Source organism: Scyliorhinus canicula, chromosome 8 (genome assembly GCF_902713615.1).
Source record: "Scyliorhinus canicula chromosome 8, sScyCan1.1, whole genome shotgun sequence".
Lineage (NCBI taxonomy): Eukaryota > Metazoa > Chordata > Chondrichthyes > Carcharhiniformes > Scyliorhinidae > Scyliorhinus > Scyliorhinus canicula.
Genome location: NC_052153.1, coordinates 103,700,958 through 103,721,941, shown reverse-complemented (window position 1 = coordinate 103,721,941; position 20,984 = coordinate 103,700,958). Strand labels below are relative to the sequence as shown.

The 20,984-nt window shown below is 47.2% G+C and overlaps 1 protein-coding gene across 5 annotated transcripts in view; it reads left to right on the top strand.

Moving 5' to 3' along the window:
• Positions 1-20,984, top strand: part of LOC119970423 (synuclein, alpha interacting protein) — a 210,131-nt gene that overhangs the window by 71,318 nt on the left and 117,829 nt on the right. For all 5 annotated transcript variants that reach the window (XM_038805022.1, XM_038805017.1, XM_038805020.1 and 2 more), the window contains exon 4: positions 12,904-13,004. In XM_038805022.1, the coding sequence (XP_038660950.1) occupies positions 12,951-13,004 (54 nt within the window). In that variant the 5' untranslated portion in view covers positions 12,904-12,950. The remainder of the gene's footprint in view (positions 1-12,903; positions 13,005-20,984) is intronic.

The following is a 20,984-nucleotide window of genomic DNA, read 5'->3' as shown; positions in this document are numbered from 1 at the left end:
GGCAGTGTGGTAATTTGGCGCGGAGTGGGAGGAGGTGCTGTTTCCCTTTTTGTTCTGTTTCCTTCGGTTTGGCTTTGTAACTGGTAATCAGCAGGGAGAGATTCAGAGTGCATTCCGGGAAGCAGAGAGAAAACCAGGGAGCCCCTGGGAAGGTAGGTGATATAAAATCTTACCCCCAGGTTCCAGCGGCCTTCATTTTCGGGAGCGAGAGAGAGAGACCCGGGGAGCAGCTTAGGAACAGGTAAGTGATAGATATTCTGCTATTCCGAGTGATCCGACTGGGGGGGGGGGGAACTGAAAAGTGGCGTCACAGGAAAGCTGTGGCCTGATTGGGTGGGAGGGAACCTGCACTAAATTTAAAAATTAAACATTGTTAAACTAATTAAACATAATTAATTAATTATTTAATCATAATTTAGAGGGCTATCTAAGCCAGAGATTGGAGAGTACTGTATTTAGCTTTTACATTTATAGTAGAAATCTAGTGCTGGGAAACATATAGTTAACAGTATCTTTTAAAAAACAATTTTTAAATTTAATTTGTTAATTAATTAACGCAATGTCAATTAGAGGGGTGCAGTGCTCTGACTGTGAGATGTGGCAGGTCTAGGAGGCTTCATCTGCAGAAAGTGCACCCAACTGGAGCTCCTCACAGACCGCATGGTTCGGTTGGTGCAGCAGTTGGATGCACTTGGGAGCATGCAGGTGGCGGAAAGCGTCATAGATAGCAGTTATATAAATGTGGTCACACCCAAGGTGCAGGCAGAGAAATGGGTGACCACCAGAAGGGACAGGCAGTCAGTGCAGGAATCCCCTGTGGTTATCCCCCTCTCGAACAGATATACCCCTTTGGATACTGTCAGGGGGAATAGCCTGTCAGGGGAAAACAGCAGCAGCCAGAGCAGTGGCACCACGGCTGGCTCTGATGTTCAGCAGGGAGGGTCAAAGCGCAGAAGAGCAATAGTCATATGGGACTGTATAGTCAGGGGCACAGATAGGCGCTTCTGTGGACGTGAAAGAGACTCCAGGATGGTTTGTTGCCTCCCTGGTGCCAGGGTCCAGGATGACTCAGAACGGGTAATGGGCATCCTGAAGGGGGAGGGTAAACAGGCCGAGGTCATTGTGCATATTGGTACTAATGACATAGGCAGGAAGGGGCATGAGGTCCTGCAGCAGGAGTTCAGGGAGCTAGGCAGAAAGTTAAAAGACAGGACCTCAAGGCTTGTAATCTCGGGATTTCTCCCTGTGCCACGTGCCAATGAGGCTAGAAATAGGAAGATAGAGCTGCAAAACACGTGGCTAAACAGCTGGTGTAGGAGGGTGGGTTTGAGTTATCTGGACCATGGGAGCTCTTCTGGGGCAGGTGTGACCTGTATAAGAAGGACGTGTTGCATCTAAACTGGAGAGGCATAAATATCCTGGCCGCGAGGTTTGCTAGTGTCACACCGGAGGGTTTAAACTAATGTGGCAGGGGGGTGGGCACCGGAGCAATAGGTCAGAAGGTGAAAAGATTGATGGAGAACTAGGAAATAGGGCCACTATGGCTATGAGGAAGAGCAAACAGGGAGATGTTGTGGAAAACAGCGAGACTGGTGGCCTGAAGTGCATATGTTTTAATGCAAGAAGCATAACAGGTAAGCCAGATGAACTTAGAGTTTGGGTTAGTACTTGGAACTATGATGTTGTTGCCAATACAGGGACCTTGAGGAAAGGACACAATTGGCAGCTAAACATTCCAGGATTTAGATGTTTCAGGCGGGATATAGGGGGATGTAAAAGGGGCGGAGGAGTTGCGCGACTGGTTCGGGAGAATGTCACAGCTGTACTGCGGGAGGACACCTCTGAGACCAGCGAGGCTATATGGGTAGAGATCAGGAATAAGAAGGGTGCAGTCACAATGTTGGGGGTTTACTACAGGCCACCCAACAGCCAGCGGAAGATAGAGGAGCAGATAGGTTGGAAAGGACTAAAAGCAACAGGGTTGTTGTGATGGGAGACTTTAACCTCCCCAATATTGACTGGGTCTCACTTAGTGCTAGGGGCTTGGGCGGGGCAGAGTTTGTAAGGAGCATCCAGGAAGGCTTCTTAAAACAATATGTAGATAGTCTAACGAGGGAAGGGGCTATACTGGACCTGGTATTGGGGAATGAGCCCGGCCAAGTGGTAGATGTTTCAGTAGGGGAGCATTTCGGAAACAGTGACCACTGTTCAGTAAGTTTTAAAGTGCTGGTGGACAAGGATAAGAGTGGTCCTCGGGTGAATGTGAAAATTGGGGGAAGGCTAGTTATAACAATATCAGGCAGGATCTGAAGAACATAGATTGGGGGCGGATGTTTGAGGGTAAATCAACATCTGACGTGGGAGGCTTTCAAATGTCAGTTGAAAGGAATTCAGGACTGGTATGTTCCTGTGAGGAAGAAGGTGAAATATGGCAAATTTCACGATCCTCGGATAACGAGGGATAGTGTAGACCTCGTCAGAAAGAAAAAGGAGGCATTTGTCAGGGCTAGAATGCTGGGAACAGACGAAGCCTGTGTGGAATATAAGGAAAGTAGGAAGGAACTTAAGCAAGGAGTCAGGAGAGCTAAAAGGGATCAGAAAAAGTAATTGACAAATAGGGTTAAGGAAAATCCCAAGGCTTTTTCCACGTACATAAAAAGCAAGAGGCTACCCAGGGAAAGGGTTGGCCCACTGAAGGACAGGGGAGGGAATCTCTGTGTGGAGCCAGAGGAAATGGGCAAGGTACTAAATGAATACTTTGCATCAGTATTCATCAAAGAGAAGGAATTGGTGGATATTGAGTCTGGCGAAGTGTGTGGATACCCCGGGTCATATTGAGATCCAAAAAGACGAGGTGTTGGGCGTCTTGAAAAATATTAAGGTGTATAAATCCCCAGGGCCTGATGGGATCTAGCCCAGAATACTGAAGGAGGCAAGAGAGGAAATTGCTGAGGCCTTGACATAAATCTTTGGATCCTCACTGTCTTCAGGTGATGTCCCGGAGGACTGGAGAATAGCCAATGTTGTTCCTTTGTTTAAGAAGGGTAGCAACGATAATCCAGGGAACTACAAGCCGGTGAGCCTTGCGTCAGTGGTAGGAAAATTACTGGAGAGAATTCTTCGAGACACGATCTACTCCCATTTGGAAGCAAGGGGTCATATTAGCGAGAGACAGCACGCTTTTGTGAAGGGGAGGCCGTGCCTCATTAACTTGATAGAGTTTTTTGAGGAGGTCACAAAGATGATTGATGCAGGTAGGGCAGTAGATGTTGTCTATACGGACTTCAGTAAGGCCTTTGACAAGGTCCCTCATGGCAGACTAGTACAAAAGGTGAAGTCACATGGGATCAGAGGTGAGCTGGCAAGATGGATACAGAACTGGCTATGTCATAGAAGGCAGAGAGTAGCAATGGAAGGGTGCTTTTCTGATTGGAGGGCAGTGACTAGTGGTGTTCCACAGGGATCAGTGCTGGGACCGTTGCTGTTCATAGTATATTTAAATGATTTGGAGGAAAATGTAACTGGTCTGATTAGTAAGTTTCCGGATGACACAAAGGTTGGTGGAACTGTGGATAGCGATGAGGACTGTCAGAGAATACAGCAGGATTTAGATTGTTTGGAGACTTGGGCAACAAGATGACAGATGGAGTTTAATCCGGACAAATGTGAGATGATGCATTTTGGAAGGTCTAATACAGGTAGGGAATATACAGTGAATGGTAGAACCGTCAAGAGTATTGACAGTCAGGGAGATCTAGGTGTACAGGTCCACAGGTCACTGAAAGGGGCAACACAGGTGGAGAAGGTAGTCAAGAAGGCATACGGCATGCTTGCCTTCATTGGCTGGGGCATTGAGTATAAAAATTGGCAAGTCATGTTGCAGCTGTATAGAACCTTAGTTAGGCCACACTTGGAGTATAGTGTTCAATTCTGGTCACCACACTACCAGAAGGATGTGGAGGCTTTAGAGAGGGTGCAGAAGAGATTTACCAGGATGTTGCCAGGTCTGGAGGGCATTAGGTATGAGGAGAGGTTGAATAAACTTGGTTTGTTCTCACTGGAACGAAGAAGGTTGAGGGGCAACCTGTTAGAGGTCTAAAAAATTATGAGGGGCATAGACAGAGAGGATAGTCAGCGACATTTTCCCAGGTTAGACGGGTCAATTACTAGGGGGTATAGGTTTCAGGTGCAAGTGGCATGGTTTAGAGGAGATGTGCGAGGCAAGTTTTTTTTACAGAGGGTAGCGGGTGCCTGGAACTTGCTGCCGGAGGAGGTGGTGGAAGCAGGGACGATAGTGACGTTTAAGGGACATCTTGACAAATACATGAATAGGATGGGAATACAGGGATACGGACCCCGGAAGTGGAGAAAATTTTAGTTTAGACAGGCAGCATGGTCGGCGCAGGCTTGGTTGGCCGAATGGCCTGTTCTTGTGCTGTACTTTTCTTTGTTCGTAACTGTTATGGCTCTCGATGCATATGCAATGGGTATCCAATTGTTGTGGTCGTCTTGCTGGAGTAAGACTGCACCTATTCCTCTTGACTTGCATCAGTCGAGATTTTTGTGGGCTTGGTCGGATCGAAAAAATTCCATCTTGGAGCTTGTATCAGTTGTTGTTTGAGGTCTAGCCATTCTGCATTCTGATGTAGAGTCCACTCAAATTCAGTGTTTTTCTCAATCAATTGACATAGTACAAAATAGTTCTGGTAGATAGATTGGAGAGAATTTCCCGAGGGAATTGACAAAACCAAGAAACCTTGGTACAGCTTTCTTGTCTTTAGGTCGCTGCATTTTCTTGATAGCTTCCAGCTTTTCTTCATCCGTCCGCATACAATTGGCTGGGATGTTATAACCTAGAAGTTTCAACGATGAGGTAGCAAATGTGCATTTTGACTAGTTTAATTTTAAACCATACTGATGTATGCGTTTGAATACTTTCCTGAGCCTAGCAATGTGCTCTTCCTCTGTGGTAGACCATATAATGATGTCGTCTACATAGACTCGAACACCATTTATGTTTTCGGTGACCTGCTCCATAATTTGCCAAAAAATCTCAGAGGCAGAGATGATCCCGAAGGGCAATTTATTAAAGCAGTACCTTTCAAAAGGCGTGTTGAATGTACAGAGGAGCTTGCTTGAGACGTCAAGCTGCATCACCCAAAAACCTTGTGATGCGTCCAACTTTGTGAAAACTCGCACATTTGACATTTCAGAAGTAATTTCTTCTCTCTTGGGTGTAGGTTAATGTTCTCTACATATGTTCTTGTTGAGATCCATGCAAATTCTGATATCACCTGATGGTTTTTTTACACAGACCAAGGAAATAACCCAATCAGTCGGTTGTGTACCTTGGGTATGATGCCTTGAGATTGTAATCTCATTAGTTCTACTTTCAATCTATCTCTTAGAGGCGCTGGAACTCTTCTGGGTGGATGGATAATAGGCTTTGCATCCTTTTTAGCAGAATTTTATACTGATATGGCAATGTGCCCATACCATGAAAAACATCAGGGTATTCACCGACTAAGTGTTAATGTCTCAGTTGTGTGCATGAAGATCCTTTGAATCAACTGCAACTCCTTGCATGCCTGAGCACCCAGTAAAGGAGATCTGTGATCATCCACAATCTCAAAAAGCAGTGTTCTCTGAATTTCTCTGTTGAAAGGTGTTAAATGACATGAACGATGTGACACAATCTGATTGCCATTATAATCGTTAAATTTGCCTGCCGCAGGTAGAATCTTGTAATCCCCTTGAATGGATTATAAATCCTGACAGTTGAGCAAATTGGCAGAAGCACCAGTGTCAAGCTTAAATAATATAGGGCTGTTATTTATATGCAAGGTCGTTGTCCATTCATTGTCGTTACTAATGATGTTTACTGGATGAGGAACCTTCTTTGTTGCACGGAGATGTTGTCAACCCCGTGGTGGACTTTCGCACCTTTTCCTCGTGGCTAAAATTCCAAGTATTGGTTTTCACTTTGCTCATTTGAAATGCACTTTGCGCTAGCAATTTTGAGAGTTAAATCATTTTGCTGTAATAGAGCTTTTCTTAGACTTTCGTCCGTTATCCCATAAATGGGACGAGATTCTCTGAAGACCTGCGTGACGCCCATTGCCGGCGGGCAAAAGCGGCACCGATGACTCCGGCGTCGGGGCCTTCTTTTAAGCTGTAAATCTCCGTTCCCGAAAGGGCCAGCAGCGGACTGACGCGATACACGTCAATTTCACCTGCTGCTAAAGTGGCGCGTCGGTTGATGTCGGGCGACATTATCAACGTCGCCCAGCGTTTGGTGGGGGGGAGAGAGGAGAGTATCGGCGTTTGTGTGGGGGGAAGGGGGAGAGGAGAGTACCGGCGTTTGTGTGGGGGGGAAGGGGGAGAGGAGCGTACCGCCGTTTGTGTGGGGGGTTGGGGAGGGAAGAGAGGAGAGTACCGGCGTTTGGGGGGGGGGGAGGGAGAGAGGAGAGTACCGGCATTTGGGGGGGGGAGAGAGAGGAGAGTACCGGCGTTTGTGGGGGGGGGGGGGGGAGGAGAGGAGAGTACCGGCGTTGGGGGGGAGAGGAGAGTACCGGCGTTTGTGTGGTGGGGGGTGTAGCGGCGTTGGAGAGGGGTGGGGTGGTGGGGGGTGGGGGGGGGTAGAGGTAGGGGTGGGGGCAGCGGTGTGCAGAGGAGGGGGGGCGACGGTGCGTTGGCCCCGGGCATCCATTGGATGGGGGCATCAGCAGATCTTCCTCAAGGCTCCCCTTCCTCCCAGCCTCCTTGTCTTTGTTTGAGAGAGAGAGGGAGATTGTGGGGACAGACAGACAGACAGACAGAGAGAGAGAGACAGAGAGGGAGTCCCGTCCATCCTCTGGCTGAGAGCAGGGCTTTGGTGAATATATTGCAATCTGCCTAAACCCAGGAATATTGCCTGGTTAGAATGCAGAGGGAAATGCTGGGATCCCGGGGTGGGAGATGTGTCTCGATTTGTCTATTTCAGCTTCAGCCTCTGCGATTTCAGGTCAGTTTCACAACAACAGGAAAAACGCGCGGAGTGATGGGGAAAAACTTTTGGCAAAGTTTCTGGGTTCTGCCTTTATAATTCACAGCGCAGAAAGGGTTCTGCGCTGTGAATTGTCAAGGCACCTTTTCTAATCCTGGGGAGAAACAACCTTTTGAAGAGTCTGAGGAAATAAGCAGGAATTTGGATTAATTCTGCCTCCCCACCCCCTGGGCCTCTTTCTCCTCCCTCCCCCTTTCTCCTCCCTCCCCCTTTCTCCTCTCTCTCTCTCACATTCTCATCATCCTGCCCTTTGTTCCAGAGCTATTTGATCCCCCTGTGCACTGGCACAGATTTACAGTGCGGTTTAGGTTCTGTGTTTACCCCAGGTGTGGGGGCGGGGAAAAGAGGGAGTGTTTGGCATTCCTCAGGGGCACTGCATTGAACCACCGATGGGAGAATCGTCTTGAGGACCTCCTAGATTATTTATGTGCTTCCTGTGGGTTGCCCTTGTAATGAGCACATTGTCTAAATACACGCCACCTTGGATAGTCCCTGAAGTGTGCCTTCCATCACCCTTTGAAAGATTGCAGGGACAAAATAGACCCTGAAAGGGAGGCAAGTGTACTTTAATAGCCCCCTGTGCGTGTTTATAATCGCATACTTATGAGATTTGAAGTCCAGTTCTAACTGAACATAAGCATGGCCCAGCCAATTTTGCATACAAGTCCTTCACGCGAGCCATAGGTACCGGTTCAGGCGGGATGCCCTGTTCACAGCTGATTTATAGTCCCCACAGAGACAGACTTGTCTGGCTTTGTCACTGGTATGATGGGTACACCCACTCCACAAATCGCACAGGGTGTATAATGCCCAAATTCTCCAGGCGGCGCAACTCAACATCCACCTTGGTGAGTAAGGTGTAAGGAATATGCCATGCCCTGAAGTACCTGGGCTGAGCCTCTGTGTCCACGTAGATGCGTGCCTTGGCTCCCTTTATCTTGCCCGGGCCCTCTTGGAATACCTCTGGATATTTACCAAGGACCTCACACAGCTTTCCAGTGCCCATCCGGAAAATTTGCTTTTAGGCTTTTTATTAAATTGTGAAGAATCTGGATGTTCTTGTACACAAATCACAAAGATATAACAGGTACACCAAACATTTAGAAAAGCAATGGTATGTTAAACATATTACAGAGGGTTTGGAGTATAAAACCAAAGTTTAATTACTGGGAAGAATTTCCGTTTCTTCGTCATAGTCCAGGCGAGAAAGGCAGTGCGCAGCTGGCCGGCTGCACAGCCTGATTTTCTTGCCATATTGTACAGCACTGTGAAGAAAAAAATTCTGAAGTAGTTTTCCATGTCGTCATGCTGACGAGGTGTGCCCCCAGTGGGTTCCCTTTGCCTTGTTCACGTTTTTTAAAACCTGTTGTAAACCTGGCTAACAGGACATCGCATTGGTGACAGGGGAAATCCCAATGTGGGGGATGATAGAGCGGGGAAGCCCACTAATGACATATAAGTATATTTAAATTTCAGGAGGAGGGGGGGGGGGGGGGGGGGGGGGGGGGGGGGGGAAGGAGATGGCAACCGTGCTGCGACATCTCATCAATGAGATTCTCAGTTATGGCTCCTTTCAGTATTTCGTGCTCACGCCGCCATTTCAGCACACAGTAAACACAGGTGCAAAATCTCGGCTATTGTACAGTGTTGGTCTCCTTAAGTAAGGAATAATCTTTTTGCCTCAAAGGGAGTGCAACAAGGTTTACGAGATTGATTCCTGTAGTAAGGGGATTGTCCTATTAGGAATTATTGAGTAGTCTAGGTCTATAGTCCCACATGTTTCGAAAAATAAGAGGTGACCAAATTGCAACCCAAAATTCTTAAAGAGCTTGTTGGTTTAGATGCTGGTATGATGTTTCAAGTGGCTGTGAAGTCTAGAACTCAGGCTCATATTCTTAGAATAAGGGCTCAACGTTATTTTAACTGAGATGAGTGGCTGAATTATCTGCCTCGCGCTGCCGGCAAAGGAGTTGCCGGTGAGGTGGAGAAGAAAAGGGGAGTGGCACTGATTTGTTTTGATGGTCCGGCCCTCCGCTGCTGGTGGGATCGAGGTTTGCACCTGCACGCCAGCGTGAGGATGAAAATGGGTCTTAATGACCCATTTTCATCCACTTATTGACTGGGTACCATCTTCTCCTGGCCTGTGTGATTCTCCGGTCCTCTGGGTCAGGAATTACTACAGGTACAGACAAATTTGGACCAGGTGCGGTAGACCTCGCGGTGTCCTTCCGAGGGCCACCCCACCCACAAAGACCTGTCCCCCACCGCCCCTCGAGACCACTAAATGGAGAGACCCCCCCTCAATAAATAGATCCCTGCCACAGAGACCCTCTAAATAATGTTTCCTCCCGCAAGTCCTGAAAGATGTGCTTGTTAGGGGAATTGGACATTCTAAATTCTCCCTCAGTATACCAAAACAGGCACCCGAGTGTGATGACTAAGGGCTTTTCGCAGTGACTTCATTGCACTGTTAATGTAAGCCTACTTGCGACACAAATAAGGATTATTATTATTTAATTGATTATTAATGAGATCTTCCCAGAGAACCCCCCCAAAGTCACCCTCCCCCACCTTCCTTGCTCACAGATCCCCCAGAAAAGAGACCCGTGTCTGGAAGCCCCCCAAAAGAGAGACCCCTTTCTAGAAGCTAGAGAGCAGTCCAGACAGAGGCAGTGAAAAAAAGTACTATGATAACACTTATCTGACAATGCAACAACTGGTTCAAACATCAGAAGCAGCATGTACCAATTCCTGGAAAGAGAAAACCAGACAACTGTGTTTAAACCCCCTCAGATCCTTGAGCTGCAAACAATTCATGCATTTCCCTTGCCATGCTGTGATTGACAGCTTCCACACAAACACAGCTGTCATCTTTGCTCCATTCATTTTCCTTCCAGGTTGAGTAACTCTTGGAGTAACCAACCACTTAAAACAGAGTTAAATGCTGTCAATTTACAGCTGATCAAGTGATTGGAAAGCGCTTAACGCTGTTTGAAGTGGTTAATGTTGCAATGCGGGAGGGGTGGCCTGCTGCGGGACTTTGTGATCGAGCCACACAGCGAAAATGGCAGCCCGAATGCAGCATTCCCTCTGGAATCCTTCACAGTCGTCACCATGCATAATTTCAAATTGCGAAGGATTGCGAATCACTTCCTGATATGCGCTACCAGCCAGAACACAAATCACGTGCAATTCAGCTCAGGAGGGAAAACATAAGGCTGGATTCTCCAGTCCCCGACTCCAAAATCGCGTTTGGCGACGGGGCGGAGAATCCCCGAAGATGACGAAATTGGGGGCGGTGCTGCTTTTGCGATGCTCCGCCCCCTGAAAAGCAACGTACTCTAGGAGTACGCCTTCGGCCATGTCCACGGCCTCCGAACGTTGGCTGAAGCCCACCCCGCGATGCTCCGGCCGAGTCCCCGACGGTGTGGGTCTCACATGTCGGGAACTCAGCATGGCGGCTGCGTACTCAGTCCAGCGCCTCCACAGTCGGGGGAGGACCGATCTGTGGGCAAGGGGGGAATTATTAGGGGCTGGGGCACTGTGTTGGGGCGGTCCGGGGTGCTCGAGCTGGCTGAAGGGATGGGCTATTTTTTTCGGGCTGCGTCCGCCGTGAAGCATGACGCGGCTGCTGCAGTCCACCGCCGTGTGCGTGCGCAGCCACGGACCCGGACCCAGCAATTCTCCGGGTTGTATCGACAGCTAGAGCTGGGAGCTCTACGTTGCCTGGCTGCTGCCCCCCTCAGGTCCCAGGTTCGATTCCTGGCGTGGCTCACTGTGTTGTGGGTTTCCTCCGGATGCTCCGGTTGCCTCCCACAGTTCGAAGATGTGCAGGTTAGGTGGATTGACCATGTTAAATTGCTCTTAGTGTCCAAAAAAGTTAGGTAGGGTTTCTGGGTTACGGCGGAGGTGTGGGTTTAAGTAGAGTGCTCCTTCCAAGGGCCGGTGTACACTTGATGGGCCAAATGGCCTCCTTCTGAACTGTAAATTCTATGATTCTATGTGGGCAGTGGATGCTCAGTCTTTGAATGTATTAAAGATAATTCAATATATACTTGGATACTTGGGCAGTCAAGGGTCATGGAGATAGTGTGGGATAGTGGAGTTGTGGAAGATCAGCCAATGATCCTATTCAATGGTGGAGCAGATTTGAATGTCTGAATGGCCTACTAAGGCTTCTGTTTCTTATATTCAAATATTTTTTTGCATTTAAACTAGCAAAGTAACTATGTCAGTGTGGCATTGCAGAATATTTTACAACTTAATATACCATTGACTCAGTTGGTCACTAACTATTCAGATTATGGTTGCGATTCTCCAGCTGTGTTGTGCACGGGCAAATCGTGCTATGTCAGGAAAATTGAAGGAGTGTCCTGAAACGGAATTTGCACCAGACGCCCCAACAGTGCACGATTTTCTCAGGCCCTTTCAGCAGATATAATCTGGTTCACTCTCTCACTGAACATGAGCCAGATTGGCAGTTTAAAAATCTAATTTAAATATGCCTGAGGATAAATTAGCCAGGCTCCTGCAATTCTCCCACCCACTGACTCAAAGTGAAGCTGGCGCGAATTATTACCAATCTTCACAAACTAAGACCAGACGTGATAACTACGCCGGGGGATCGGAGGCCATTGTAGACCTCGGATGTTCAGAGACGTGGCAGAGCAGTGCCCTGGAAGTGCCAGGGGCAACGCCAAGGGAGCAGGCATGAAGTGGCGTGGCATTTGGCGACCCCATAGTGGTGTGTCGCTCACCAGGAGGGGTGCAGGGTGCTGCAGGTACTGGCAATGAGGGTGGTATGGAGTGACCTGATATGGTGATTGGAGGGGGGGGGGCAGGGTCAGTCTTTGCTGGCGAGAAGGGGTGGGGTGTTTAGTGTTATTCTGAGATTGGATCAGTGCCAATCGCTGAGGAGCCAGACCCGCTGGCATGTTTAAGCTCCGACTCACTCAATGCTGGTGCAAAATATTACTTCCCTCCAAAAAAATTATTCCTTGCGGGAAGATCGCGATTGGAACCAGTGGAATTCTCACCCATTTCTGCGCCCAAAATAACACTCAGCCATTTTTTTGGGAGAGCTCCACTCTATGTTCCCCTTAAAATAATAATTTTAAGTGACCATTTATTTTCTTGAGGAGGAATGTTAGATTTGTCGTCTTTGACTAAAATTTTACAGCCATCTTTTAAGCAACAGTAAGCATAGCTCTTATACACATGTGCAATGTCTTTTGGAGGAGTCATGAAATCCAGCTCCCATCTGTCTATCCATAGAACATAGAACAGTACAGCACAGAACAGGCCCTTCGGCCCTCAATGTTGTGCCGAGCCATGATCACCCTACTCAAACCCACGTATCCACCCTATACCCATAACCCAACAACCCCCCCACCCCCCTTAACCTTACTTTTAATAGGACACTACGGGCAATTTAGCATGGCCAATCCACCTAACCCGCACATCTTTGGACTGTGGGAGGAAACCGGAGCACCCGGAGGAAACCCACGCACACAGGGGGAGGACGTGCAGACTCCACACAGACAGTGACCCAGCCGGGAATCGAACCTGGGACCCTGGAGCTGTGAAGCATTTATGCTAACCACCATGCTACCCTGCTGCCCCAGTTGGACATGAAGCATCCAGCAACACTTAATTTGGAGAGCAGGAAGTTCTTTTTGTCCTGGCCAATGATGAGCCCTTCAAATAACTTGGAGGAAAGTTTAGGATTGTCTGCAGTTTGTCACTCATAACTTAATTCAAGTATAATTATATTTTTGGGTTGCATGAAATCTTGGAAAAAGTAATTAGATTAGTCATCTGTAATTGTGTTCTTACAGCATTGATTTTTATATTTCCAGCATATCGTACCTGGTAAGCAATTGCCCAAAATGTGCTTTGACGAACAATGGATACTCCTGAGTATTTGGATTTGGATGCAATAGATTTTAGTGATGATACTGTGAGTAAATTTAATTTTTTATAATGTTTATCCTATTTGAATAAAATACTGCATTGTCAGAAGTACGTGAACATTATGGGCTTGTTATAGGTTTTATTTTTAAATTTTGGTGGAAACAATGGTCTGCCATTATTTGCAGACAGCTACCTTTTCCTCAAATTCATTTAAAATCTTCAGAATGCTGGATTAAGTAAGACTGCTAAACAAACAAAATTAGGCTTCAAGCCAAATTATTTGAAGATCTGCAAGATACATTGATGACAGCTTCAGCTTTTAAAGTGGTCTTGTTTGATTATTTATATTGGAGCCTTTGAAACTTAACAGGAACCAGATAGTTTAAAAATGCTTTACAGTTTTATGGATCATGTAATTTTGACATTGGTATCCAGATGCATAAGATGTTGGTCAAATTTTCATGAAATATTTGTGTAATTTGTCATTAAATAGTCACTTTGTGTTCTTTTCTTTCCACAAAAGCTGGAAGAGCAATTGTGCTAATTATCTTTCATTAGGGTATTTTAGATTTGCAAAATGTTCATTAGTCATGTAGTCAAAGGCCAAATTTGCCTTGGGCTTTCTGATCAGTAATTTCAGATTTTTCTTTTTAAGTGCTTGATTATGCTAATGTGGGCCAAATTACTGCCTTTATCCTCAACTGTAAAGAATTCCTTATCTTAACTTGCATGAAGATAGTTTCTGCTTCAGGTACTAGGCCTAGACGCAAGTATTTTGCTGGAAAGATAGACATGTTGCCAAAGCATTTTGTCTTCAAGATAAATGCACGAATACCAAATTTCAAATTATTACAACTACAGGAGAAATGGATGCTGACTGGTTAGCTAGTATGTTTTTTGTATTATTCATTCATGGGATGTGGGTGTCGCTGGCTCTGCCAGCATTTATTGCCCATCCTTAATTGCCCTTGAACTGAGTGGCTTGCTAGGCCATTCCAGAGGGCATTTAAGAGTCAACCATATTGCTGTGGATCTGGAGTCGCATGTAGACCAGAACAAGTAAGGATGTCAGAATTTGGATTATATGTATTTGAATAATTATGTGAATACCTGCTCAATTACAGTAAATACAAGATCAGTTTTGTTGGGGAACTATATCATAGTAGTGAAATAATTCCTTTCATTAGTGCATTGCTCATTTAAAAAAATTGCATCATCCTTTTGCAGCTGTTCTTGCATTACTGTGCTCAGAACATTCTGATAACCTGGATAAGTGTGCCTGCATGTGTTCAGGTAAAACCAATGTGTTTACACACCCAGGATCAGTGGTTTCACTTCCAGCACAGTCTTTGACTTTTTCCTTCCCCACTGTAGTTTGCGGTCCTCCATCTCTGCACGCCCCCACCCCCTAGCTCTCTCCCTCCCAACCCCAGTTATTATTCCTGCAGTTAATTTCAACAGGATGTCTGGAAAAATCATACCTACAGGTTTCCCGCCTGGAAATCATGACTCCTGCTCTCTTCATAAGTGAAAGTAAATATCAGGATCTCAATTGCAGAGTTTAGCAGCAATCTTTAGCGACAGCAAGAGAGCTATGAACAGAGTCCAGGAGTGAGCTGTAAAACTTCCCTAAACTGAGTCCATATGTGAAGTTGCATTGATACACTGAGCAGACTCAATCAAGCATGTAATCTGTCAGTGACAAGAGTTACAAGTTTTACACGTCTGCCTTGTCCACAGGTTGTTTGATTTGATATCATAGATGGACCTGTGTATTCTTTTTGTGCAACGGATAAATAATGTTGACATTTATTATGTTTCAAATAAAGGTGGAATGAGTGGAAATGAGTACAAGACCCTTGTACTTGGAGATTTCTAGTAAACAATTGAATTACAGAATGTTTACAACAGGAAAGAAAGGAGGCTGTTTGGCCCATCATGTCGTCTTTTTCCACTTCAGACAATTATCCAATTCCCTTCCGGAAACCACGATTGAATCTGCCTCCACCGCCATTTCAAGGAAGCACATTCCAGATCATAACCATCCGCTGCATGAGACGTTTTTCCTTGTTTTGCCGTTGCTTGTTTTGCTAATCTCTTGAGGAGCCAGACCCACTGGTATGTATAGGCTCCGACTCACTCAATGCTGGTGCAAAACATTGCCTCCCTCCAAAAAAATTATTCCTTGCGGGACGATCACAATTGGAACCAGCGGAATTCTCACCCATGAGATGTCTTGATGTCTTCTGGTTCTGGACTTCTGCCAGTGGGAATAATTTTTTCTTATTTACTCTGTCCCGGCACCCCTATCAAATCTCCACTGAATTGTCCCTTCTCTAAGAAAAGCCCCAACTTCTGTAGGGTATGGGGAAAGTGGGATTAGGCTATTGAGTTAGATGATCAGCCATGATCATAATGAATGGAGGAGTGGGCTTGAAGGGCCGAATGGCCTTCTCTTCCTATTATTTTCTATGTTTCTCTGATCTATCAATGGAACTGACGTTCTTCAACCCTGGAGCCATTCTCGTGATCCTTTTCTACAGTCTCTTAGGCTTTCACATACTTTCTGAAGTTTAATGCCCAGGAGAAGACATGATATTCAGTTGAGGCCAAACCAGTGTTTTATACCTGTTTATCATGATGTCTTGTTTTTGGTCTTTGTGCACCTCTTTATAAATAATAATAATCTTTATTGTCACAAGTAGACTTTATTAACACTGCAATGAAGTTACTGTGAAAAACCCTTAGTCGCCACATTCCGGCGCCTGTTCAGGTACGCAGAGGGAGAATTTAGAAAATCCAATTCACCGAACATCATGTCTTCTAGAGTTGTGGGAGGATATCAGAACACCCGGAGGAAACCCACACAGAAACGGGGAGAACGTGCAGTCTGTGCACAGTGACCCAAGCCGGGAATCGATCCTGGGATGCTGGAATTGTGCAGCAACAGTGCTACCTACTGTGGTGCCCTAAAATCCAGTATCTTGTATGCTTCATCAATTGCTTTCTCAACCTGCTCTGGCCCATTTAATGATTTGTGCACATTTGCCTCCTGGTTCCTCTGTTTGTGCACCCTCTTTAGAAATGCATCCTTTATTTTGTATTATTAAGAATGATTTGTCTTTTGTAAATTTATGTTTTGATGTTAATTTAGATGCTGGACTTGCCTAAAATATGCTCGAAAAGGCTTCCTTCATGATAGCATTCGATATAACCTACTGTGGCTGTTGAAATTAGTGTTCCATCGTTCTGCTTATGATTTCTGACAGTCAGCCACCAACCTTGTTTTTAATAGTGCCTGAGAAAAAGCAACAATTCACACACAAATTTTCTTAAGTATTCTTGGATATATTCAATCTGATCCTGTTCTTTGAATACTCAGCTACTCCAATATTTTGTAAGCTACTGTTAATTCATCTTTTGCATGAACTTTGCAAATCCCATTACACCCACTATTGCTTTATATTGTGAAAACTGGTGCAAATTCCGTTTCGGGACCCTATTTTTCTCATATTAAAAGAAGTGGCTGCAGAGATAGTAGATGCAATAGTTATAATCGTAAAGGCTGCCGTGGGACAGGCCGTGACCCACGGCAGCCTTCACGCCAACTTCCGGGGCCGATTTCCCCCCCCCCCCCCTGGCGGGGCTAGGAGCGCGGCCCCGTGCGTCACGGCCTTGACGACGGTCGTCAAGGCCGCACGCCAAGCGTCACGCCAGCTGACACGATCGATGACGTCAGCCGCGCATGCGCAGGTTGGACAACGCCTACCCGTGCATGCGCAGTTGCCGTCTTTTCCCTCAGCCGCCCCGCAAGACGTGGCGGCTTGATCTTGCGGGGCGGCGGAGGGAAAAGAGTGCATCCGTTACGGACGCACGGCCCCCTTGGCACGGCCGTGGTACTGGTGTGCCAATCGGGCCCCCAGATGCCCCAAACGGGCATTTGGTGCCCGTTTCACAACGGCAGCACGCAGGTGTGTTTGCTGCCGTGTTGAAACGGGCGCGAAGGCCCGGCCGCTTGGCCCATCGGCCTCGGAGAATCGCCGCTCGCCGTAAAAAACGGCGTTGGGCGTGGGGGGGGGGGGGGGGAATAGCGGGAGGGCGTCCCGCTATTCTCCCACCCGGCGTGGGGGGGCGGAGAATCGCGCCCATAATCTTTCACAATTTCTGATATTCTGGAATGACCCATGTAGGTTGGAAAACAATTTACGTAACACCTTTATTCAAAAAAGAAGGCAGGAAACTACAGGCAAGCTAGTCTAATATCTGTCACAGGGAAAGTTTTAGTGTCCACTCTTGAGGTTTCAGCATAATACTTGGAAAATCATAAAATGATCAGGGGCGGGATTCTCCCCTACCCGGCGGGTCGGATGGCCGTGCCGGACAGCTGCGCCGGGATGGAGTGGCATGAACCACTCTGGCGTCAGGCGGCCCCAAAGGTACGGAAGTCTTCGCACCTTTAGGGGCCAAGCCCTAACATTGAGGGGCTAGGCCCACGCCGGAGTAGTTGGTGCCCCGCCGGCCGGCGAGAACGGCCTTTGGCGCCACGCCAGCCGGGGCCGAAGGGACTTCGCTGGCTGGCGGAGCCCATGCGTGCGCTGGAGCGTCAGCGGCTGCGGACTTCACCCCCGTGCATGTGCAGGGGAGGGGGGGTCACTTCCGCCTCTGGCATGGTGAAGACTATGGCGAAGGCGGAAGGAATAGAGTGCCCCCACGGCACAGGCCCGCCCGTTGATCGGTGGGCCCCGATCGCGGGCCAGGCCACCGTGGGGGCAACCCCCAGAGCCAGATCGCACTGCGACCCCCCCCAGTACCCCGGAGCCCGCCCGGTCCCGCATGACAGTGGTGGGACTTTAGCCCATTGCGGGCCGGAGAATCGCCGGGGCTGGAGGCCTGTCGACCGGCGCGGCGCGATTCCCGCCCCCGCCAAATCTCTGGTGCCGGAGACTTCGGGGGGGGGGGGGTGTCGGAGAATCCCACCACACATATATTCAACATAGGGCAGCAGGGTAGCATGGTGGTTAGCATACATGCTTCACAGCTCCAGGGTCCCAGGTTCGATTCCCGGCTGGGTCACTGTCTGTGTGGAGTCTGCACGTCCTCCCCCTGTGTGCGTGGGTTTCCTCCGGGTGCTCCGGTTTCCTCCCACAGTCCAAAGATGTGCGGGTTAGGTGGATTGGCCATGCTAAATTGCCTGTAGTGTCCTAATAAAAGTAAGGTTAAGGGGGGGGGTTGTTGAGTTACGGGTATAGGGTGGATGCGTGGGTTTGAGTAGGGTGATCATGGCTCGGCACAACATTGAGGGCCGAAGGGCCTGTTCTGTGCTGTACTGTTCTATGTTCTATCGTTCTATGGCTTTGTGAAAGGGAGGTCATTTAAAATAAAAAGAATTCCAAACACAATCAACAAATCCCCTTAACTAACACCATTCCCCAAACCTCACTGCCCCCACCCACTGGAGACAAACAAATCCTTGAATAGAGACACAAACAGCCTCCATCTTACATAAAATCCCCCCTCTGATCCACTAAGTGAACTTGATTTTTTCCAACTGTAAGAACTCCGGGCAGCACGGTGGCCTAGTGGTTAGCACAACCGCCTCACGGCGCTGAGGTCCCAGGTTCGATCCCGGCTCTGGGTCACTGTTCGTGTGGAGTTTGCACATTCTCCCCGTGTCTGTGTGGGTTTCGCCCCCACAACCCAAAAACGTGCAAGCTAGGTGGATTGGCCATGCTAAATTGCCCCTTAATTGGAAAAATGATTGGGTACACTAAATTTAAAAAAAAAACTGTAAGAACTCCGTCATATCCCCATCCACGCCGACATTTTCAGTGGTACCGCCGACCTGGATTCCAATAGACTTCACCACTGGGCAATTAGTGTGGGGAAGGCCACAACATCGCACCCCCTTCCCCTCCAGGAGCTCCGGCAGCTCCAAACCGAAGATTACTACCAACGGACACAGAGCCATCCTCACCCCCACAAACTCTGACAGTCTCTCGAAGACTGAGGTCCAGAATCCTCCTAGCTTCGGGCAAGACCAAAACATTATGGATAATATTTGCAGCCCCCCTTGCACACCGTTCCCATTTGTCCTCTACCTCAGTGAAGAACCCACTCATACATGGTCCCAAGTCATATGGGTCCCCGTGCACCACCTTAAACTGAATCAGGCTCATCCTGGCACTGGATGATGTTGAATTAACTCAAGTGCATAATTATACACTGGCCGCCCCCCCCCCCCCCCCCCCGTTCTATCCAGAGCTTCTTCGCCCATTTCCATCTTGTCTACTCCACTGCTGCATTCTCTGTTTCCAACAACTACCCATAAATATCGTCAATCGCCCCCTTCCCCCAGCTCATCCTGAGTTAACAATCTATCAACAGTGTATACCATAGCAGATGAGGAAACATGGGTAGCTCCTTGCGCACAAAGTCCCGCGCCTGTATGTACCTGAATTCACTCCCCCTCGGCAGCTGGTACTTCCATGAACAGATCCCTGACCCGCTCTACCCCTCCCCGATGCCAACTCATGTACATCATGTCTATCCCTGCTGGTACGAACCTATGATTCCTGCATATTGTGGGCAGTACAGACCGACGCCCACTCCAAAATACCGCCTCATCTGGTTCCAAACCTTGAGGGCCAACACCACAACCAGGCTGATGATGTACCGAATCGAGGAGAACAGGAGGGGGGCCATTTCCAAGGCCCTTAAGCACGCTCCCAGCCAGGAAGCCTCCTCCATCTGCACCCATTCTGACTAATGTTCCTGTTGGATGGTCTGATTTTATATTACAAGAACAATTGTAGCTAAAGCTTTAAACAATTTATTAACATTAACTGTGGGTCAAATATATACAAAACAATGGATAAATAACAGTATGAACACGCTCAAGCAACCTCTCTCCCAGCTCCCTCGTCAACCTGAGGTCACCTGACTCTAACATTCACTTATATACTAATGAGACTCCTAGTGGTCAGTCGGCGAATTACAACACAACCATGATATCACTCAAGCATAGTATGTACAAATAGTCCAAATCTCCAAATTGAATCGATCAGGTTTTCTTCTGACTCTGGTTGATCTTCTCAAAGTTTAACCTTGCTGTTCAGAACTTGTAGATTCAATGTTCTCCATGATATTCTCATGCTCCGGAACTGCTGAACTATCTGACTCTGCAGCTGATGTTGATTCTGACGTAGATTTATCATCCATCATGCTGTTGTGAAGGTCTTCTCTGGTTTTCAAGAGTGCACGACAATTGCTTCTTAAAACCAACCTATGCGTGACAATTCCTTCTTAAAACTAACCCTTCCTCTGTCTGTACATTGTAGGAACGAGGTGCTACTTCAAGTACAGTGGCTTTTCTCGACCACTTGCCTGAATCTTCTCTTCTAACAATGAAATCACTCCTCCGAGGTGGTAAAGTTCTAGACACACTATAATAGAACAGCTTTTGTTTTGTGTCAATGTTTTGCATTTCCTGCAATATCACTGCATTCTCCTCCTTTTCCAAGTGTGGTACGCAACTTTCTATTCATGAATAACTCTGCTGGCGATTTACCATGTGACAATGGTAATAACGCTTTGTAACATGAATTTGTGAGATGTGGATCAGATTGGCTGTTCATTGCTTTCTGTATTGATTGTTTTCCAATATGTACACTTTTTTCTTTGGGATCCGTGCCTACACGAGCATCACGATTTTTTTGTTTCACACATACCATGGATATTACTCCATTGGTAGGTTCTTCCATCTTCTTGATAACTTATGGTTTTGTATCTGATACAGGTGGTAGGATAGAAGTGGGATTGACATGCAGATTTACATCTTCAGCAATTTTACGACTAATAGTTTATATTGGTGCTTTAGATAATGCATCTACTTTAAATTATATTTCGTTGGCGAACGGTAATGCACTACAATCAGTGAACGCATCGCTAAATTTGTTGATAATGTTCTCAGAATCATTGGAGTGATGATCCAATCCTTTGTGGATGCTATATACCAACTGCACTAGAC